Source organism: Dromiciops gliroides, chromosome 2, assembly GCF_019393635.1.
Source record: "Dromiciops gliroides isolate mDroGli1 chromosome 2, mDroGli1.pri, whole genome shotgun sequence".
NCBI lineage: Eukaryota > Metazoa > Chordata > Mammalia > Microbiotheria > Microbiotheriidae > Dromiciops > Dromiciops gliroides.
In genome coordinates, this window is record NC_057862.1 from 175295753 (window position 1) to 175316150 (window position 20398).

Here is a 20398-nt window from a genome sequence, read left to right on the forward strand (position 1 = left end):
ACTTGCCCAGGGTTACACAGCTAATAAGTGTCAAGTGTCTGAGGTCGGATTTGAACTCAGGTACTCCTGAATCCAGGGCCGGTGCTTTATCCACTGAGCCACCTAGCTGCCCCCTGCTAATGCGACTTTAAAGAGTAGGAGATCGCGAAGGAAAGAGATCTATCTTTGTAGATTGCTAGGGCTGCTCAAGGCTCTCATCTCCAAACCTCTCACTGATTGGTGGTGGAGGAAAGGGCCACGGCACATTGACAGAAAATAACGCCCAAGTCGACTTTAGGAATATTGAAACAACCATCCACTCAGGGGGAACGTGTTCTCCTAGCGGCTCCTTGTAAGTTAGCCGACCAATGAAAAGGAGAAGACAAAGTCTCCCAATCAGAACTTGGTCAAGGAAGAGGCGACGGTTGATAGGACAAGTTAAAGTCAATTTGACCAATCATTTATCAGGTATTGGGCGGGACCCTAGAAGCTGGTTAGGGAGTCGGAGAAGCAGGAGCCGGAGCTCAGTTTGGGCTGGACTCTGCATTAGCGGCCGCCCCTTAGGGGCGGGAGGGGTGTGTTCTCCGCTTGGGGAGATGCCATTGGGGACTGCTTAAGGGGGCGGTGCAGGACGGGAAGAAGCCAGCGTGACAGCTCCAGCTGAGGGAGGGGGCCTGGCGGAGATTTGGGCCGAGCCGGACCAAGGCCCAGTAGGGAGGGCGGGAGGTGACGCTGACCGGGCACCGGTGGGGTGAGGGGTGGCTGAGAGGAGAGGGAGCCTGCGAGGCCCTGGCCGACTCCGTGCGCGCGGGGCAAGGGAGGAAGGGAAGGAGCCGACAGGCAGGCACAGGCCTGGCCGGCTCCTGGTCCCCGAGACCCCTTTTTGACCCCAGCCATAGCCCGCGGACAATGGGAGAAGTGGAGATCTCGGCCCGGGCCTACGTGAAGATGTGCCTCCACGCTGCCCGCTATCCGCACGCAGCTGTCAACGGGCTGCTGCTGGCCCAGGCGCCCCAGGCGCCCCAGGCGGGGGGCTGCCTGTGCCTCAGTGACTGTGTGCCTCTCTTCCACAGCCACCTGGCCCTTTCGGTCATGCTGGAGGTCGCCCTTAACCAGGTACGACTCCACACCCCTCCCCCCATCTTGGAGTTGCCCACTCACTGCCTCCAGGCCTTGGCCTGGCAGGCCCTGTCCCCTTTGGCAGCTGTTGATTGGCAGTGCCATGAGTAAAGAACTAATGGGCCCTTTCTCACGGCAGGTAGATGTGTGGGGTGCCCAGGGCAGTTTGGTGGTAGCTGGGTACTACCATGCCAACGCATTGCTGAATGACCAGAGGTGAGTGAGGGAGCTGTCGGTGGAAGAGGGGGCAGGGCTTTGCTCTAAGGCAGGGGTTCTGAACTTTTCTTGGTGTCAGGGACCCCTTCTCAGAATAATGATTTGTTCCCTCCATTCATAATTGAAGGAAATGCTAAATTTTACTTAGAGGTTAGTGAAAATAAAGATGTATTCTTTTTCCTTCCAAGTTCACAGGGGGGTGCATGGACCCCAGATTAAGAAGCTCTGCTCTAAGGTAAATGTTTGTCAGGGTTAAACCCAACCAGTAATTTCCCCCAGACTGGGCTAGACTCACATCACCTCCATATGGGTTGAAAGACATCTGTTAGCCTTAAATGACATGCAAGTAGATTGTTCTGCTACTCAGGATCCTCTAATGACTGTCTTTTTCCTAGCCCTGGTCCCCTTGCCCTGAAAATTGCTGGACGAATTGCTGAATTTTTTCCTGGTGCAGTACTCATCATGGTAAGACTGAGGATTGAGGGGTAGGGAAGTGGGAAGAAAAGGAAGTAGAAAGGGAACTCTCAACAATCCTTACCTCAATTCTCAGTTGGATAATCGGAAACTGGTATCCCAGCCTCGAGTGCCACCTATCATTGTCTTGGAGACTCGTGATCGACGATGGGTCCCCAAAGACAAGAACCTGTGAGTACCTCTAATCCTTTGCCTCAGCACTTCTCACCATACTCTTTGCTTCTAAGTCTAGACTCCTTCCCTCCAAATCCCCTTTTCCTTGGAGTCCCATGGTAGCAGAGTAATTAATTTCAATCTAGGCTCCTGAGCCTGTTATTGTTCCTGTCTTCATCCCCTGGGAAATGTTCTAGATCTAAACTCTGCCTTTATTCCCAGATCTCTGGGGCTAATTGTTTCCTTATTGGTGGGTATTATTTCAGGGTGATGTGGCGGGATTGGGAAGAGTCAAGGCAGCTCCTTCGAGCGCTACTTGAAGGCCGGGCCCACCAGCTCCTTGTTGACTTTGATGCCCACCTTGATGACATTCGTCGTGACTGGACCAATCAACAGCTCAATACTGAAATTTCCCAATGGGTTGCTGCTGCCAATGGGAGTGCCTGAGCTGGGGCCATAGTAACTAGAACCTTAAATAAAGAGACTGGGGAGTGGTGTGACAAAATTTATTGGATAAGATAGGAAATTCTAAATGGAAGCTAGATTGTGGTAAAACAGATAATCCTTGTGAAGGGGTGATGGAGAAAGGAGTCAGGGCTCCGTTTTTCAGTAGATCATTCCCTTTGTGTCTCCCCTGGGTTTCTTGATCTTCTCAAAGTTCTTCAGGATGATGTCATATAATACAGCCTGTATGCCCAAGTAGGAAGGGAGAGGGAATTATTCTGAGCCCTCAGCAGAGGCCCTTTAATGGCTTTCCAATCTAACTGGTTTACCTTCATTTCCTATCTCCCATCCCACCCAGGGTACACTTAATGGGCCACTTGTCCTGAAACTAATGTTGTTTGCCTCCACATTAACCTTCCCTACTTCGCCTTTGCTTTTCCACCAAACAAATCCCAGGGTCTAGTTCCTTACATAAGTATTTCGGATCTCCATGACCATCAGTCTTGTCTCTCCATACTGTGCTTCGTCCAGTTCATGAACCAGCTGTCGGTAGTCACCCTGTGGAGACTTCAGGGTTAGTTCTTCACAGTGACCTTATCTAATGCCCATCCTATCCTTCCCAGCGTCAGTTCTGGAGGCTTCCTTCTGAATAATGCCTCCCTGCCCACTCTGGATCTGCTTTCTCACTCACCACATGTGGTTGCTTGGCTGCTTTAGCCACTGCATCACCCCTTTCAGAGAAGTACCTAAAATGAGAAAAGTTATGGGGTAGGTGGGAAAGTAATGTTCCTTATGAGAGGTGAAGAAGGGAAATCTTGAAAAAAAAAAAGAAAGAAACTAAAAATGGGAGCACCTAATATGGGAGTAGAGGGCAAGAGTTGAAATTTAAACCAGTAACCATTAAGATAGGCAAGATATACATGTGAGAATGGATCATTTACTTTGAGATCTGGGTGTGGAAGCCATCCAGCTTAGTTCTGAGTGAAGTCATCAGCTCAAATACCTTCTCCTAAGGAAAAGAAAGGCAGGAAAGTGATGAAATAAAGCATGGTTCCGAAGTAGGATCAGGGTAAGGTGTTTGGGGTGGGACAAGGTAAGGCAAGGTCATCACCTGGACAGCTACTCCAAAGTTGTTTCCATCCTCAATTCGAGGCACCTGTAGCTGCAGCCACATGGAGACCTGAGAAAAACAATGGCAGAGACTATTCAATCCTGCTCCCCAACTCCCATTTTCTTTTCCAAATCTTCAGCCTTTCTTATTACCCCACCCCTCAGGCCATATTCCCTTTATGTCCCTTGCCACAATCTTATCTCCCTTTTTCCTCTCTGATAAAGCACCAAATTCTGATTGACAGGGTACCTTACCAACTGCTAAGGCAAAGGGCAGCTGTTCTGGATAAGTTGTTTCTCTATTGGACAGACCTCCTCCAAGTCCTGCCAGAGAGCGAGGTGAGGGGTGGGGCTTACCAGGTTGAGCTGTTCTTTCACATCTTTGATCTCAGGCTTCAAGCGCCCCAGAAGGACCACAATCTTCTCATTGCAGCTCACAGGCCCACAAGGAGGACCTGGGTGAAGGCAAGTGGGTGAAGGCAGCTGGCTCTGGGGAGCATCTCTTGGGATAATGCATTAACTAGGGAACCAGGACTTGAGCCCCCATCCAATGACCCTTATTACCTTTATCTTCATCGTCTTCTTTTTTCTTTCCATCTTTATCATCCTTCTGCAGAAGGAGAGGAGTCACATGAAGCTGAGCCCTAAGGTTGTTGAAGCCCCTAGCACTCATATTTCCAAGCTAGCCCCATCTTGTTCCCCCTTACCTCTTCTTGTTTCCTACGCTCTTCCTTCTCTTTTTCTTTGGCTGGGTCAGGGACTGGAATGTCCAGGGGAGCCTTTAGGATACTCAAATCAGCCTCATTCAGAGATGGGTCCTAAAACATGGCAGGGAGAAAGGATTAGCAGTAAATGTCTTCTCTCTCAATATTCCTTACCTTCCAATTCTTCCTCCTTTTCATGATCATTAGTCTCCCTTTACTTGACCTTTACCTCCTCCCCAGCCCCAGTACCTTCAAGAACTCATCCAGTTCTGAAATCTTCTTGGGGAAATAGCTTCCGAGTAGGATCTCTGCCTGTGTATGAGGAAGAGGGTGAAGGGATGGGTGTCAGATGATTGATTGATTGATTGACTGAACTGTTACTGATTGATCAGGGCAAACATTCAGCCAAAGTAAAGGAAGCCAAGTTTGTATGACTTGAGATTGGGATAAGGATATATTACAACTAGGGTGAGGGATCCAGGGACAGAGTGAAGGTAGCATGCAATAGTGAGGTCTTACCTGAGAACATAACTCCTTTCTGAACAAATCTACCTGTGGGGATAGAAGAGAGTCGTCATTTGAGACCTAAAGAAAAACTCGCGTCTCCTTAGGATTGTGGACCCAGATACCAGTGAGACGGCATTGAAAGGTATGGAACAGTTCCCAGTGGGGCTGAGTTCAGGTGAAACATGGGAACAGATCCCAGGAGGCTTAGATGTGGGGGAGGTACAGAACAAATCTCTGTGGGCCTGGGTTCAGGGGAGATGTGGGAACTGATCCCAGTGGGGCTCCATCTGTGGGAGGTGTGGGAACAGTTTTCAATGGTTCTGGGAGAGGTGTGGGAACAGATCCCAGTGGAGCAAGATTCTGAGATCAGGAGAGATAGGGGTGTGCAGGCTTCCCCTGCTTGTCACATGTACCGGCCAGGGGCTCTGAACCATCACCCGTCCTTTCCTCCTCTTTCTGCTTCGCCTCACCCCATCAAACCAAAGCCATTTCACCACTCCCTTCCCTATGGCTGAAGTTCAACCCTTCCCCCATCCCCCAAAACACCTGCCTAGTTTTTCTTCTACAGGTCCCAACTCCCCTTCACATTCACTGGGGGTGTTCTTTAGACCTCACAAAGCTGCTGATCCTCACTTCATGCTGGAGATTTGGGGTGGGGGGAAGGGAGAGTACTTTGGTTTTTCTGGACTACTGCTTGAGTCTTAAGTACTCTCAACCCCTTCTTATTGAGAGGCCTAGGAGAGGAGGATGGGGGGAGGGGAGTGGGCAAGGGGAGAATGATGGGATAAAGCTAGGTAGAGCTTCCCTCAGGACCACCCCTCCCTTCCACCCTACTCCCCATGACTTCGCCCCTCCCGTCTGCTGTGCTCACCTTGGCTTGGGCTTCAGGTTTGACACTGAGGGTGGCCATGGCAGGGGGGGCTAAAGGGCCAGACGGAGCAGCGAGACAGGAGCTAGGGGGAAGGGGGAAGGGAAAGTGAAAGCAGCTTTGCCTGTAGGGACTTCCCTGGGAGGGAGTAACTGAGCCGGAGGCGGGGTTAGTGTTAGAAGAGGGGAGGGGACAGGAGAGGGCTGGGAAGAGATGAGGCAGGGCACCAAAGTACGGTCACAGGGAGCTTCTTGCAAACTCTCCATGCTTGTTCTGTCTGATTCCAGCCCCTAGTGACCCACTCAGACTTTGTCTTCAAGTACCTCTTGACCCAAAGGGATGACGCCCCCCCTTTTCCTCCCAGCTCCCCCTGGTCACCCTTCACTCTTCATCCCCTTCTACCTTCCATCCTTTCTCAATCTGTCTTCCTCCCTGTAGCATCCAGCTACATAGAGGCTCACACAAACATTTCGTATGTACAGACAATGTCTATATATGTGTGTATATCCTCTTGGTGGAATTGTTCATGGAGGGTAAAAGACATCAGAGGAGACCTGAGGAAGAATGTGAGTAGGGGTGTGAGATCATGGGCTGTGGTGTCCTCTTGTTGAAGATGCCTTTTAAAGAATGATAGTAATGTGTCTCTCCCCGCCCCCCCCCCATTCCCCCCCTAGGATGTGTTAGGGACCAACCTGGAATGTAGGAAACATGTGTGTGTCCTTCCTATTATGTAGTGTTTTAACCCAATAGTCAACTGAGGTGTCACCCACCATTCACCTCAAATAAAGAGAAGAGTCAGCACCTGGGTTTGATTTGCCTTTATTCCCATCAATCACGCTTAAGTCTGGATTGAGGGCGTTGGGCTCGGGTGAAGAGCCCATGGCCCGGACTCCCTGGTGACCAGGGTTGATGGTACCAGCTGCCATAGGTGAGGTACCAGGCAAAGGTACCCACAGCAGCACCTACCACCTTGTGGGTATATTGGTGGAAGTAGATGACAGTGCAGAGCAGCAGGAAGTTCCAGAGGCCCAGCAGCAATACGTTGAGAAGGAAGACAAGTCGAAGAGGGGCACCAGCAGGCAGCCCGTGGGCCAGGTACCGAGCAAACACTGCAGTCTCCTCAGCCATGAGCAAGCAGCAGAAGGTGAGCAGGAAGGTATGAGAGGAGACCGTGTAGCCCCTCCACTGGTGGCCAGCTGCCAAGCAGCTGCGTCGGTCAGGCAGCTCATGGAGCAGCAGCCCTTGGGGCAGAGGCTCAAAACAGGAGCCTGTCAGGTCCTCAATGAGCAGAAAAGCACGACCAGCCCCTCTCCATACCGCTGCCCCCACCACCAGCCGGCTTAAGTGGCGAGCCGTCACCGCCACTCGACGTGTGGCCAGGAACACTACCAGTAGCACAAAGCCTCCCAGGAAGGTGCAGGTCCAGCCCCAGGCAGAGTTCACAAACTTGCTGTGGGGTTAGAAGAGGGGGGGAGAGAGGCTATTGTAAAGAAAGAAACCCTCTTTTTGGATCCCTGGTTCTTCTGGGTTTCTCAGCCTTATCTCCCAGGAGTCCCATTCCTACTGCTCATGGACTTTTGCCATTTTCCTCTACCTTCTGACCTCATCTCATCTCTGCTCCTATTTAGACTACCCTGGGCCAGATCACTAAGTTTCTCCATTTCCCATACTCTTTGCCCCTCTTTATCATCGCCAGACCTCCAGCCCGTACCCCACAACCCCCTGGAAGACTTGTGAGTCTCATAGAGCATGTCCTGCCTTCTAAATCCTCCCCTCGTGCCCCCATAGTTCCCCTGCACACTTGACCTTCTCCTCCATCTCTTGGCCTATTTTTAGTGCTCAGACTGGCAGTAGGACAAGAGCCCGAAAGAGGAGGGAGCTTAGAACCCAGAGTGGATGGAACTAGCATTAAAGGGCCTGACCAGAGAGACTTACATGTTGAAAAAGTTGCCGTGGCTGGCGAAGATGGTGCGGGGGTTGACATGGAACTGTAGCAGGGGTCCGAAGATGACAACTGCAGCTAACCAGGCATGGTAAAGGCGCCGGAGGCAGGGGCTCCCCAGGAGTCGGGCAGCCTGCTCGCTCCCAAAGTACAGGAGGGCTGATGCTAGCCAGAGCAGTACCCTCAGCAGCCAGCCCAGCACTACTCGAAGCCGGGCCCCCAGTCCTGTCCCTGCCCCCACCCCTAACCCCCGCTCCATGCTCCCTCCCCTCTGACTGCTTGCTCTGCTGGGCAGCTGAGGAGGGGCTCGTAGGGCCCCCTAGGCAAGGACAGGCAGTGACAGGTGCTGGAGATACAGGGCAGAGCTAGACTGGCAGCTGGTGAGGGAGAGGGGCGGGGGGCAGCTAGGGGCTGTGGCTGACGCTAGTGCGTCAGCAAGAGCCGGCTGTATGTCCTTCCATTACATGTATGTCCTTGTGTCCTCAGTTTTCCCTACCCACATCCTTTTCAATTTGTGGATTAGTTTGAGGGGTGGTCAGGGCAAACAGATCACCAACTTTTTGAGAGAAGTTTAAAGATATGTATCGGTCACCTTCCCATGTAACTTCTGCCAATTTAGTGCAGGGCTTTTCCAAAGTAGATGGAGCAAGGCAAGTACCCATTCCCATAAACCCTGGATTTGGGCTTCAGAGTGGCTCCAGGGGTCCTCTTTGCTGTGGAGGAGTTCTAGGCACAGCCTGCCTGCTCCACAGTCAGGTCCGGGCTGGAGACCTTGGAAGGTGGGATGGGGAAGCAGAGCAGTCCTGGGAAATCACATTCAAACCTCAAACTTGCATCCTGTACTAATAATAACTGGCTTGGAACAAACCACTAAAATTGGAGTCAAGTCCTTGGACATGCTCCACCTTACCTCACTAGACTGGCCTTAGGGGATTGTTGGGGAATTTCTGTAGTTTTTGTCATTTCTCCCTTTCTTCATAAATATCTGTTATGGTCTTGGTCCATACCAGGATGCAATATGACGTAACAGTCAGAAGACCACGCCTCTACCCTGTTTGCCATTAACAAATTGCAAGACCTTGGGTGAGTCAACTTTTGATAGGCTTTCTCAAATGGTAATTCTGTTTATTTGTTTTTTTGATGAGCAATGGTGGTTAAGTGACTTGCCCAGGGTCACACAGCTAGTAAGTGTCAAGTATCTGAGGCTGGATTTGAACTCAGGTCCTCTTGAATCCAGGGCCAGTGCTTTATCCACTGCACCACCTAGCTGCCCTCTCAAATGGTAAATCTGGATCAGCTGGTTCTCTCCTGTCCTTTCCAACCCTAAGATTTTGGAAATCTAACCAAGATGTACGGTGGTCTGTCTATAAAGTCATCATACTGAACTTCTTTTTCCTAAGGGGCCCTTTTTAAAAAAAAACAAAACAACACAGGGTGTCTGTGTTTATTCCCTTGAAAGCTCTACATTTACTTGCTGGGGAAGTAAATGGGGTGGGTGAGCAACTCAACTCCAAACAATTCCCTATTTTTAGTGGGGGAAATTGTTGGTCTTTTTTTGGAAGGCAATGAAGGTTAAGTGACTTGCCCAGGGCCACATAGCTAGTAAGTATCAAGTGTCTGATGCTGTATTTGAACTCAGGTATACCTGAATCCAGGGCCGGTGCTTTATGCACTGTGCCACCTAGCTGCCCCTAATAGGTTATTTTTAACTGAAAGGAGCATGTCCTGGCTGTGTTACCCATTTCAATCCCAGTCATGAAGTTGGAGAAGTTTATATAAAGCTTTAGTATACAAGGAACCAGACAGAGTCAGATTTCTGAGGAAAATTTATTGAGGGAGCTAAAGCAAGTGTAAGACAGGAAGGAGCCCCACTCAACCTGTGTAGTCCCCCTACCCACCTGTCCTGAGGGGACACACACTGAAAAGAATCAGTTCCACAAAGATTAAGATGGGGGTTTTAGGACTTCCTACACTGTAGCACCTCCTACTCCAAAGACACAAGGAGGGAGAGCAGAATCCCAGCCTGAGGGAACCACTCCACTCCCTGCCTAAGAAGGAATGACATTCTGGTCATCAAGAAAAAAGGAGAGCAGTGGTGGGGAAACCTTCCGAATGGCTAGTCTGGCCTTCCACTTGAAGGTCCATGCTACAGGGCCAGGCAATAAGACTCTGATTGGCCAACCAATTTAGATCCAGTCCAGGAACACTAGTCTACTGACCAACTCTCAGAATCCAAACATGATTATAAAAAAGAAGCATTCCCTGCCTAAATAACTACCTGGGGGTGACTTCTCTTGATTTTCCAGAGTTGTCTGTCCTGCTTGTTCTTGGGGTGGGGATGGAGGCTGGTAAATAGCACTAGATTAAGAACATAACCCAGCCTCAAAGGGCAGAACACCCCCACCCAGAGTGTGGCTATGGTAGAAAAGCTAAGGTCTCTGCTCCTCACCCTTTAACCCTATTCGCTCCTCCACATAATCTCCCTGAGGAGAGAGAGGAAAGAGTAAGTGATTCCCCCTGGGGGCTGCACAGATCAGTCCATACTGACAGGAAAGAATTACTGGGAGGAGGAATAGGCTGCAAAGGATTTGTATGGTGGAGTGACCGTAGGACAGTCCTCGGAATCCAGCAGGTCTTCTCTGAAGTATTCAAGTGGACGGTACTGCCACAGGCGCAAGTTCCCATCCCACTACAAGAGCAAAGAGGAAATTGTTAGAGGAGATCCTTCTCAAGCCCAAATGAATCATTCAAAACCTCAGAGAACCATTTGACTCCTGTTCCCTTCATGACCCTGCCAATCTCACCGAACTGCTGACAATCTTCTGCTCATAGGGATGCCAACTGACGTCCCGTACACAAGCCTTGTGGCTGGCCAGCTTCTTCACAATTTGGCCAGTGAGGAGATCATATACTATACAGGAAAGGAAGCAATGAAAAAGGCCACTAAGGTACTGTCCATCCACATTTTGCTCTATAGTATCTGGTGAAGCCTATGAAGCCCATCTCAGAATAACTTTTTAAATGCATTAAATAAATTACATAGGGTAATTACAAGGGAAATCAATTATACTGAAAGTTATTTTTTAAAAAAAAACAAACAAGTTCATAGATTCCTGGGTTAAGGATCCCTGCTTTTTAGGATCCTTAGCAGCTTAGCCTCTTATTAGCCACTTGTTCCAGACTTATTTTCCTTGTGAAGCAAAACTTCTAATATACAAAGGTACGTTTGAAGTCTATTTTCCATTATAGCCTTGACTATACCCTAATCTGAAAAGATGCTCTAGTGATAGGATGGGGAACTTCAGACCTTGCTTGACTCAGTTTCACTTGGCCTACAGTCTAGAAAATTGAACATGCTTTTAGGAGCAATATCTCAAAAAGCTCTAAGCTAGAGACGTTCTTGGATACCAGTGTATCTCCCTTTGAGTGTCTGTGTCTATGTCTATGTCTATATCTATATCTAATTCAGTTCCTTGCTCCTTCCCCCTGCCAGATTTTTCTATGAATGAGTATCTGTGTTTCACTTTCAGTAAACATTTTTGTCTTTCTTTGTCTCTGTATCTGTATTATGGCTCTCTGTCTCACCCTCTGATTTACTCTATTTCTGCCTGTATCTTTTCTTTCTAAAAACCAGGAAAGTGTACACATTTCACTTCCTTCTTTCCCTCCATCTTCTGTCTTTACTCTTTTCTTTTTTTCTGGGGTGAGGCAATTGGGGTTAAGTGACTTGCCCAGGGTCACACAGCTAGTAAGTGTCAAGGGTCTGAGGCCGGATTTGAACTCAGGTCCTCCTGAATCCAGGGCCGGTGCTCTATCCACTGCGCCACCTAGCTGCCCCATCTTTACTCTTTAGCCAAAAAGTGAAACTGAAGAATAGTTTTCATTATTTCTTGCATTATAGGTTCTATTTTTAATTACAAAATTAACTCAGTAGAACATTTTATGGTTTTCTCTTCATCTCCCACCCTCTGCCCCCTAAACCCAACAATCTAACCATATTAAATTACTTCTTACGTGATCCAAATGTGTTTTTTTTTTTTCTTCTGGGACTTGGCCTTCAGTGGAAAATGGTCTCCCACCTTGTGGTGACCTTCTATTCTTGGGGTGATACTTACTGACAACCTTGCCAGTGGAGCAACCACTGTAGATATAGCGCTGGCCAGTGCTGTGGGCAGGGGAGAATCGGCAGCGGATGAGGGTGTGGAGCACACCATGACCCCGGTATGTCATCACAGAGCTGTCCCCAGGGAGTTTCAGTTTCTGCCAGGCTATACAGAGACAAGGGGGAGGGAAAACATGGCACACACTGTTTAGTGGGCTCTTCTGCAGTGCAACCAAACTCATACAATACTTAGAAACGTCCTGGTAGAAGATGTGGAACATAATAATGGAGTCACTAAACTGTATGCCCTTTTTGATGCAGTGATATCACTAGTGGGCATAAACTGCAAAGGGGTTAAAGACAGAATGGAAGGACATTTACATGCAAAAATATTTATAACAGCACTTTTGAACTCAGGTCCTCCTGAATCCAGGGCCGTGCTTTATCCACTGCGCCATCTAGCTGCCCCAGCACTTTTTAGAAAAGCAAAGAAATGGGAACAAAATGAGTATCTATAGAATATGGAATATCTGAACAAAATGTGGTATATGAAAGTAATAGAAAATTATTGTGGGGGGCAGCTAGATGGCACAGTGGATAAAGCACGGCCCTGGATTCAGGAGGACCTGAGTTCAAATCCGGCCTCATACACCAGATACTTACTAGCTGTGTGACCCTGGGCAAGTCACTTAACCCTCATTGCCCCGCCCCCCCCCCAACAAAAAGAAGAAGAAAATTATTGTGCTGTAAGAAACGATGAATATGAGGAGTTCAGAAAAAGTTGGGAAGACCTGTGTATGGACTGATAAAAAGTAAGTGTAACTAGAAAAACTATTTATACCTTGCAATTTATATAATGCAAAGGAAAACAACTTTGAGTCACATTCTTGACCATTCTAACAAAAGACATCTGATTAATGGGGTCAGCAGGTTTGACTTCAAGAAGACTGATGATGAAATATGCCTATTTCTTCTTGGCAGAGAGGTGGTGACAACAGGTTAAGAACAAAGTGTATATTGCCAAATATGGAAAGTATCTTGGTTTGTTTTACTTAATTGTACTTTTCTGTTGTGGGGGTGGGGGTGCCTGGGCCAGGGGCCTTGGGGAGCAAAATGTGAAGTGTCATTGGGAAGCAATGGACAAAAGCATCAATCAAATCTTTTAGAAAATCATGCAAGAATCAACTCTGACCTTTCTTAGGCACTTGCTGCCAACGGTAGTCCCAGTATTCTTGAATGGCTGCCTGTCGTGAAGCTTCCATGCCTTCCCGACCTGAGAAGCGCCGTATATCCCAGAGCTTTATGGTCTGGTCTTTGGAGTTGGTGATGAGGTACCGGGCATCACCCTGAGAACCCACAGCCACAAGTTGAAACACAATATTCAGGTAGAAGACACAAAATTATAGCAGTCTTTTCCAAGAGTGAAGCAAACTGTCCATCCCAGTCTTGGATCTTGCCTTATTTTTCTGGCTGATTGCCAAGCTCTTACTAAGTCAAAATTCTTTTTCTGGTGTTTGCCTTACACCCTTTCCTCCTGGCCAGGTGTTTCTACTTTCTCAGGCTCTGTCTAAGACAACTTGTTAACTGAGGCTTAGGACCTGATTTAGGACTGGAAACCTTGATCCTTGAGGACCAGTGGGTAGAAGTAGGTCTCATGCCCTGTGGTTTAACCCTTTTCCCTAATGACTGTCTGGAATTCTTTTTTTGTAGACTGTGGCTCTGTCTGAGAGATGAATTCCTAAGCCAGCCTTGTTTCCAGGCTCTCCTGGAGGCTAGGGTCCTGGCATCTTGGCTGTGTAATCCACCCTGTTCTGCTCACCTTGCTGTCAATGAAAGTGATGCCATCTCGGTGCCCTGCCAGTGCACCCACAGGCTTGGGATCATCCTCACGCATGGTACGCCGGTCCCAAACTTTGCAAATAGCATCGTCCCCCCCAGAGAACAGGATATGGGAGCTTGTGTCAGCAAAAGCCACTGCATTTACATCATTGTCATGGGATTCCATCTAGAGCAGAGACAAGACAGCTTATCTGAGTATTCCAGCAAAAAGAAGACAGAAAATGTGATGTTTAGCTCCTAGGAATAGTACCTGCAGTACACGGCGGTTCTGTTCTCGATCAAAGATGTAGAGGCATCCGTTATTGGCACTGAAAGAAAAGTGTTTGGGCTGGGTAACAAATGAACCAGTACTCAAGGAGTGGCTTCTTTGAAGGCTCTGGGGAGAACCTGTTAAGATTTTTAGTTAGGGTCAAGTCCCTAATTCCACAGAGCTCGCCTCCTACACAATAGAGAAAAATTGGATGGAGGCTGAGAAGAAATTTAAGGTCTCAAATTCCATATTGAGAGGGGACGAGAAAAGAAGGGAGAAAAGTCTCTGGGGGAGTAAGTCTGGTTGAGGAACTATGAGACAACTGGCTAGGGGTGTCAGAATATAGGTCTCCTCAAAACCAGGCCCAACCTCCACATGAGAACTTCTTAATTAACTGTGAAGAAATACCAAAATACTCACCCTCCCAGCACCTCTCGTCCATCTGAGGAGACTGCAATGGAGAAGACAATGAAGCTATGCTGATCTGGCCTAAAAGAGAGTATAGAATCTGTTATATCCCTTTTGGCCTTTATTAATTAATCCACTTCAGGTCCAAAGAAAGCCATGCACCCCATTTCTGGAAGGAAACTGAACAAGGTCCTGCTTACATGTGTCAGAATGAAGGGTTGTTTCAGAGAGAACTTGGAAGTTCTGCTGAATCCATCAACTGCACTTTATTCCTCCCAATGAGAAGTGATATGTAGCTCCCACCCAGGGGATCTCCCACTCAGAGAAGCAGACAGTCCCTGCATTCTGCCCTCTCAGCATTTTCCTCAGTTTAAGAGAAATTCATTGCAGAAGGCCTTCCCTAAATTTCTGGTGGGTGTCTAGCTGAAGAATGAAGCCAGTACCTCAGATCCAGGGCAGTGTGTGTGTCTCCCTCCCCGTAGATGTTGCAGATATGAACTAAGAAGCAAGAGAGACAAGAGTCACTCAAAGTTTGGAGATGGACCCCTGTGTAGCTTCAAGGTCAGAATAAGACCCAACAGGTAGAGTTTGAGAAGAAGCAGATTTTAGCTCAATATAAGGAAGGACTTTCTAATAAATTCTGGTTATCCAAAATGAAAAGAAACGCTTTGGAAAAGTAATGCGTTCTCCCTCATCAGACACATTCAAGCAGATGCATCTGTTAAGGTTGTTACACAGAAGATTTCTTCTTAGGGTGAGAAGGCCTGTACGACTTATAAAGTCGCTTTCAACTCTAAGACTTTATAAATAAAATTAGAACAAAGGAGAAAGAAGGAACAAAAAGCAAACTCCATGCAAATGGTAGAGGGGTATCAGATCATTCTGAGAGGGGCAGCTAGGTGGCGCAGTGGATAAAAGCGCTGACCCTGGATTCAGGAGGACCTGAGTTCAAATCCTGCCGCAGACACTTGACACTTACTAGCTGTGTGACTCTGGGCAAGTCACTTAACCCCAATTGCCCGCCAAAAAAAAAAAAAATCATTCTGAGAGCAGAGTCTTCCTGTGATGTAGCATGAGAACCTAGCTCAGACAAGAGAGATAGAAAGATGTAGGCTATAGGGTTCAAAATGGAGAGATGATAGGACTGGTAAATATACTCACTATAATCAGACCAGCTGGAATAGAGGAAGTGGTTCCCATCAGGAGTAAAGGCTACATCCAGAACACTCCAACCTACATCCCTGGCCTTGATGCTCTTGAACTTATGGAAGCAGCCATAGCGGCAGTCATACAGTCGAATTGTCTGGTCTGGGAATTGAGAATAGGCAAATTTTGAGAAACTTTCTCCTTTCACCCTTGGCCACCTAGTACAGCTATGGATGGGATCTTGCTTCTTCTGCAAGGTATTCAAAATTATACCTTGCTGACATCTCCCAACCTTAGTATTAGAAGGCAGCTTGGAACAGAGGCTTCCCCAATCTATGGGCTGATGGGCAATTGTTCTCTGTTCTGACGATGGGTTCATAGTTCCTTATTCAGGGGGTGATCACTGAGTTTAGGTACCTTGGCAGGCAGACATGAAGATCTGACCATCCTTGCTATAGACGCCACAGAAAGTCTTATGGAAATAGGAGTCAGTGAAGCTCAAGTAGTTGGGCAAAAAACTGAGAAAAAGGAGAAAAAAATAGCAGTAAGGTATGGAGGTATCAGTTTCAACAGCACCCCAAAGAGACCACTACACGAGGTCCCCCTTTGTTTATAATACTTCTTTTTCCCTTACCCATACCACCAAGGTTTTAAAAATGTTTTATATTCTTTACTCAGCAACTGTTAACTCTCTCCTTTCTTCCAATAGCAGTAACTCTTATCCCTCATCCCAATTTTAATAACTCCAACTTTTCCTATTAAATAACCACTTCTAATTTTATGGTATGGTCCCATCTACTTGTCCCTCTAAATCCTCCTCAAATATGATCCCATTAAATTCACAATGATAGTACCCCGGTGACAAACTTACTGAGACACAACCCGGGACCGCTCTCCAGGAGAAAAGCTGCCATGATGACAGAGGCCTCGTTCTCTCTGTAGGGAAGAGACAAGAGAATGAGGCCACCATACACAAGGTACTTTTTGTTTTTGTTTTTTTAGTTGGGCAATAAGGGTTATGTGACTTCCAAAGGTCACACAGCTGGTAAGTGTCAATTGTCTAAGGCCGGATTTGAACTCAGGTCCTCCTGACTCCAGGGCCAGTGCTCTATCCACTGTGCCACCTAGCTGCCCCCACACAGGGTACTTTTGCTGCCATCTTCAAACTCTTTTCTCTAGAGTTCACTTCATTCAAGGTGTGGTTGGTAGAACTTCTGACTGCCCTTCTATACCCCCCCCCCAAATAGCTAAAATTTACACAGCTCTAAGATTTGTAAAGTGCGTTCCATATATTAGTTGATCAAGCCTCACAACGTTGTGAGGCAGGTGCTACCCAAGTTTCGCAGAAGAGAAAACTGAGGATGAGAGAGGTTAAGTAACTTGCTCAGGATGAAACAGTTAGCAAATGTTTGAGGCAGGATTCCAACCCAGGTCTTCCTGACTCCCAATCCAGCTCTCTATCCAAAATTTTTGGCTCAATGCAGGTAAACGAGCCTACCTGGTTCAGCATTCGAGGGAAGCTTTGCTCCTGCACTATCTTACTTGATCCCAGCTGCCCTGTGGCCAACTCTACTTGGGTCTTGATCTCATTGCACTCCAGCTCTCGGGTGTCAGGATTTGAGTCCACTGTAAGAAGAAGCAGCAGCAGCCCTGCCTCAGTTCTTTAAGTCACAGAAGTCAGATGAATGGCCAGAAATGGCCAGTGTCAAGGAAGATGGGGCCCAATCAGGAAAGAAAGTAATGAGCTTCAAAGGATTCTCTTCATTCTGTTACCTGATCTTCCTCCCCACCTCCTTTTGACTCCAATCTTTTGGATCTAAACAATTTTTTGCAGACTGCTGCTCTAAAATTCTGGAAGCCAAGTACCCTTTCCTCTTACCAGGTGGATTGTATCTGTCACCAAGACGACCCTCCCAAGGGCTGTCATTGTCATCATCTGAGTCAGAGAGCGTATGGATGAGCTGCAGGCTGGTTGCACCATCTCCCTGTACCAGTCTCACCTGGCCCCTGTGGAGAGACCTCATGGCAGGGGATGATCCCTCAATACTAAACAATTTAAACTCAGTGAGCGAATCTCACATAGTCATCTCTATGATTTGGGGCGCCAGGATAACTACACTTTGGTCATTACCAGGCTGTAGAAGACCACTCTTGAGAGTAGGGCTAGGGAACAGTAAGGAGATTTCTGGAAATGTTAAGCTGAAGTTCTAGAGCTAAAAGTTATGGAAGCTTGATTTCTGACTCTACCAGAAAAGTTCTATGCTATACAAAGAATTCTGAAGGGAACTCCCAGATCTCATCTCCCTAAATTCCACAATCACATACAAATTACCTAAGTCTACTACAACCTCACTCAGCCCCCCCCACCCTTGCCTTTCCCCTTTGTTTACTTGAGAACTCAATCACATTTGTGCAACAAAGTGAATGCTACTAAAGAAAGCTCCCTCACCTAGAGCTGGGCATGGCTAGGGGTAAGACTATCACTATGTGACCTCCCCTCAAGTACTGTCCTGCCATCCCATCGGGAAGAAGCGGAGACCAGCAAACTTCGGAGTCTCCTTAAAGGACGGTGTTCTGACCCCTATGCCCTATCTTTGTGTAGTCAGTTTCCCTGTCCCGAGTGGGGGAGGGGGCCACACCAGTGAATTACCTGGGGAGGAAATAGGCCAGATCCACATCGTCATCTTCCTCACTGTACCGCGGTTCATATCTCCCATACGGCGAGGCCTCCGAGGCACTGCTGTTGCCTGGTGAGTCCATCTTCTGGTCACAGCATCCTCCAGACCTGTGCTGGAGCCTTCCCCCTTCCTGGGTCTGGCAGGGCCCTACCCCAGAGCCTCCTGGATGGAGAGTGTATGTGTGAGGGAGAGGCCACTGCTCCTCTTCAGGAATAGGGATCCCTTCTCCTTTGCCAATGACAGCTCCCCGGACTTCACGAAGACAGACCCGAAGCCTGGAAAGCGCAAACAGGGAGGGAGGAGGGGGAGCAGGGGGTGAAGGTCGAGGATCAATCTCGTACCGCTAGGTAACACCCTCGCCTACCAATCGCAGCCCTCGGAGAGGAGATTCCTTAGGTTCACCTCCTAGCTCACCTAGCAAAGCTCTAGGGGGAAGGGAAGGGAGGAGGAGGGGGGGGGGAGATCCTCAGGAAACCACCAATCAGAACTCTCCTGGAGGAAAGAACCTTACCCACCAATCAGAGAGCTCTCCTGCTACAGCCGGCAGAGGCGAAAGCCAATGAAGTTAGAATCCGGCTTAACAACCCTCCCCCACCCCTCCACCTCCCCGACTCACGGCCACGTGGTATGTCCGGGGTGTGTACGCGGAGTGTGGGGGGGGTAGGGTTCCTACCACCTAAGAGAGCGATTAATGCCCAGCCCACGACTCCCCACCCACCAAAGGCAGCACATAAAACGCAGCGGCGAGAGAGCGGCACGCGAGGCCTGGTTTATATTTATCTACGGCGTTTCCCCCAACGGCTCTAACAGCTTCGCGCGGCTCCGTCACGCACCTCCTCGATTCCCGGGTTCGCCTCCCGCTTGCGTCACGCTGTCGGCCACCTCGCCCCGCCCACCTTGAGTCCGATTACTGGATGGTGGGTCCGAGTGATTGACAAGTGGGCGGAACTAAGTGAGTTTGTTGTGGAGGGGAGGAGGCGGGGAAAGCAGTTGTTGGAGGATGAGCGCGAGTGCGAGGGTGTTCTAAGCGCTGGTGGAAGGGCGGGGCGAGGTTGGAGGGGAAGAAGGGGAATGTTGTTGACATTTATTTCCGAGGGTAGGGATAGGTGGGGAACCCAGGGGGGTGGGCGCGGCCGCGGATTCTTCTGGAGTTCTGTTGATTGGGGAAGAAAAGGAGAGGCGAGATATGCTAATAACTAGCCGTAGATTGGCTATTTAGGAGCCTTGGGGTTGGCCTTCACCAAGGACCAGTGGCGTCATTTGAAGTCAGTCCCTAAAGTTGCAAGTTCCCCGGGATCCACACTTTTCAGACAGTCCCAGAGCCTCCCTTCCCGCACTTTGCCCTCCCCAGCCTCTGCTGGGGGCGCAGGAGCTTTTGTGGCTTTAGTAGCGTGTAAGCGGCGCTCGTGGGGAAACTCTAAGCCCGGTGTCATACTGGGAGTGTGTGCAGGGAGGAATTGGCACTCAAAGAGACTGCCTCCTAGGCCGGAGCCCGGACACTGCCCCAGGCCTGCCTGGGGTGGGGGGGGGATACTGGCCTGGCTGGGCTTGTTCACCAGATAATCCGTGGCTCCTTTTGACTGAATGCCCCACAACCCACTCCCAGGATAGGCGCCCCTAAATCTGCCTCCTCGGGCCCAAACAGACAGTCCCTGAAGATATCCGTTCCCGCCACCCCGAGCTCTGTGGAACGCACTTGACCTTGACCTTTTGCCGTTGATCTGCTTCCCCCATCCCCTCCCGGGTGTTTGTAGACTTCTCCCAGCACCGCTCCGGGCTTTGTAGGCCTCTAAACAGTATCCGCCCCTCCCCCCCGCAGCTCCTCCCCGAAGGATGCGTGAGGGGTCCAAGGTCTTCCCCCCCTCCGCCCCCCATCTTTCTCCCAGCCCCCCGACCAGGGACCGCAGCTCCCACCCTCTCCTCCTCCTCCGGGTTAATTTGTAACTAGGTTTGGGTCCAAGGCCGAGAACTGCCACGTCGGGGGGGGGGGAGGGGGGGAGGGGGGAGTGGCACCCCAAGCGGGAGGTGTGGAGAGGCAAAGTCCCTTTGTTGTGCTGAGCTAGCAGAGTCTTTTCTCTGCGCTAGAGGGCAGCTTTCAGGTCCCCGAACCCCTACTCCGCTCTACTTGTAGGCACGTAGGGCTACGTACCAGGGACCCTGCTTTACTTCTGGTGATCTCTATCCCTCTGCCACGTGTTTATGACACATTAGGATGGGATGTATATTTCATAGGATCATAGAAGCCAAGAGTTGGAAGGGAGCCCAGAGGCCACCTAGTGCAGTCTCTAAACAGAAGGAATCCCCACCGTTGTCTACCAGGCCAGCGCAGCCTCTGTTTGAAGACCTCCAAGGACATTGAGCCCACCGTCTCTCGATGTGTCCTATTCCACTTTTGAACACCTCCAATTTTTAGCTGTTTCTACTTTTGCCTCCTTATAACTGCCACCCATTGCTCCTAA

General features: G+C 49.1%; 4 protein-coding genes across 5 annotated transcripts; 1 reads left to right on the plus strand and 3 right to left on the minus strand.

The window, feature by feature from the left end:
* The first annotated feature begins 584 nt into the window (after positions 1-584).
* Positions 585-2434, plus strand: EMC9 (ER membrane protein complex subunit 9). Its single transcript, XM_043986274.1, has 5 exons — positions 585-1095; positions 1238-1314; positions 1710-1779; positions 1865-1959; positions 2208-2434. The coding sequence occupies exons 1-5, from the start codon at positions 889-891 to the stop codon at positions 2386-2388; spliced, it is 630 nt and encodes a 209-aa protein (XP_043842209.1). The 5' UTR covers positions 585-888; the 3' UTR covers positions 2389-2434.
* PSME1 (proteasome activator subunit 1) lies at positions 2434-5679 on the minus strand. The gene is made up of 11 exons (XM_043986273.1): positions 5578-5679; positions 4719-4751; positions 4449-4511; positions 4203-4313; positions 4060-4105; positions 3853-3950; positions 3497-3565; positions 3327-3394; positions 3077-3131; positions 2857-2943; positions 2434-2628 (listed from the first exon to the last, which is right to left on the minus strand). Exons 1-11 carry the CDS (start codon positions 5614-5616, stop codon positions 2548-2550), a joined length of 750 nt encoding a protein of 249 aa, XP_043842208.1. The 5' UTR covers positions 5617-5679; the 3' UTR covers positions 2434-2547.
* Positions 5680-6377: 698 nt separating this feature from the next.
* Positions 6378-7790, minus strand: FITM1 (fat storage inducing transmembrane protein 1). The gene is made up of 2 exons (XM_043986272.1): positions 7510-7790; positions 6378-7024 (listed from the first exon to the last, which is right to left on the minus strand). Exons 1-2 carry the CDS (start codon positions 7773-7775, stop codon positions 6403-6405), a joined length of 888 nt encoding a protein of 295 aa, XP_043842207.1. The 5' UTR covers positions 7776-7790; the 3' UTR covers positions 6378-6402.
* Positions 7791-9324: 1534 nt separating this feature from the next.
* Positions 9325-18910, minus strand: DCAF11 (DDB1 and CUL4 associated factor 11). Of its 2 annotated transcripts, none has more exons than XM_043986271.1 (15): positions 18773-18910; positions 17912-18214; positions 17141-17268; positions 16760-16887; positions 16133-16197; positions 15679-15779; positions 15277-15423; positions 14559-14613; positions 14128-14196; positions 13708-13765; positions 13438-13623; positions 12811-12964; positions 11632-11784; positions 10321-10427; positions 9325-10205 (listed from the first exon to the last, which is right to left on the minus strand). In XM_043986271.1, the coding sequence occupies exons 2-15, from the start codon at positions 18019-18021 to the stop codon at positions 10074-10076; spliced, it is 1593 nt and encodes a 530-aa protein (XP_043842206.1). In that variant the 5' UTR covers positions 18022-18214; positions 18773-18910; the 3' UTR covers positions 9325-10073. The 2 variants fall into 2 exon arrangements, with proteins under 2 accessions (XP_043842206.1, XP_043842205.1); XM_043986270.1 differs by having other exon boundaries at positions 18658-18813.
* Positions 18911-20398: the final 1488 nt, after the last annotated feature.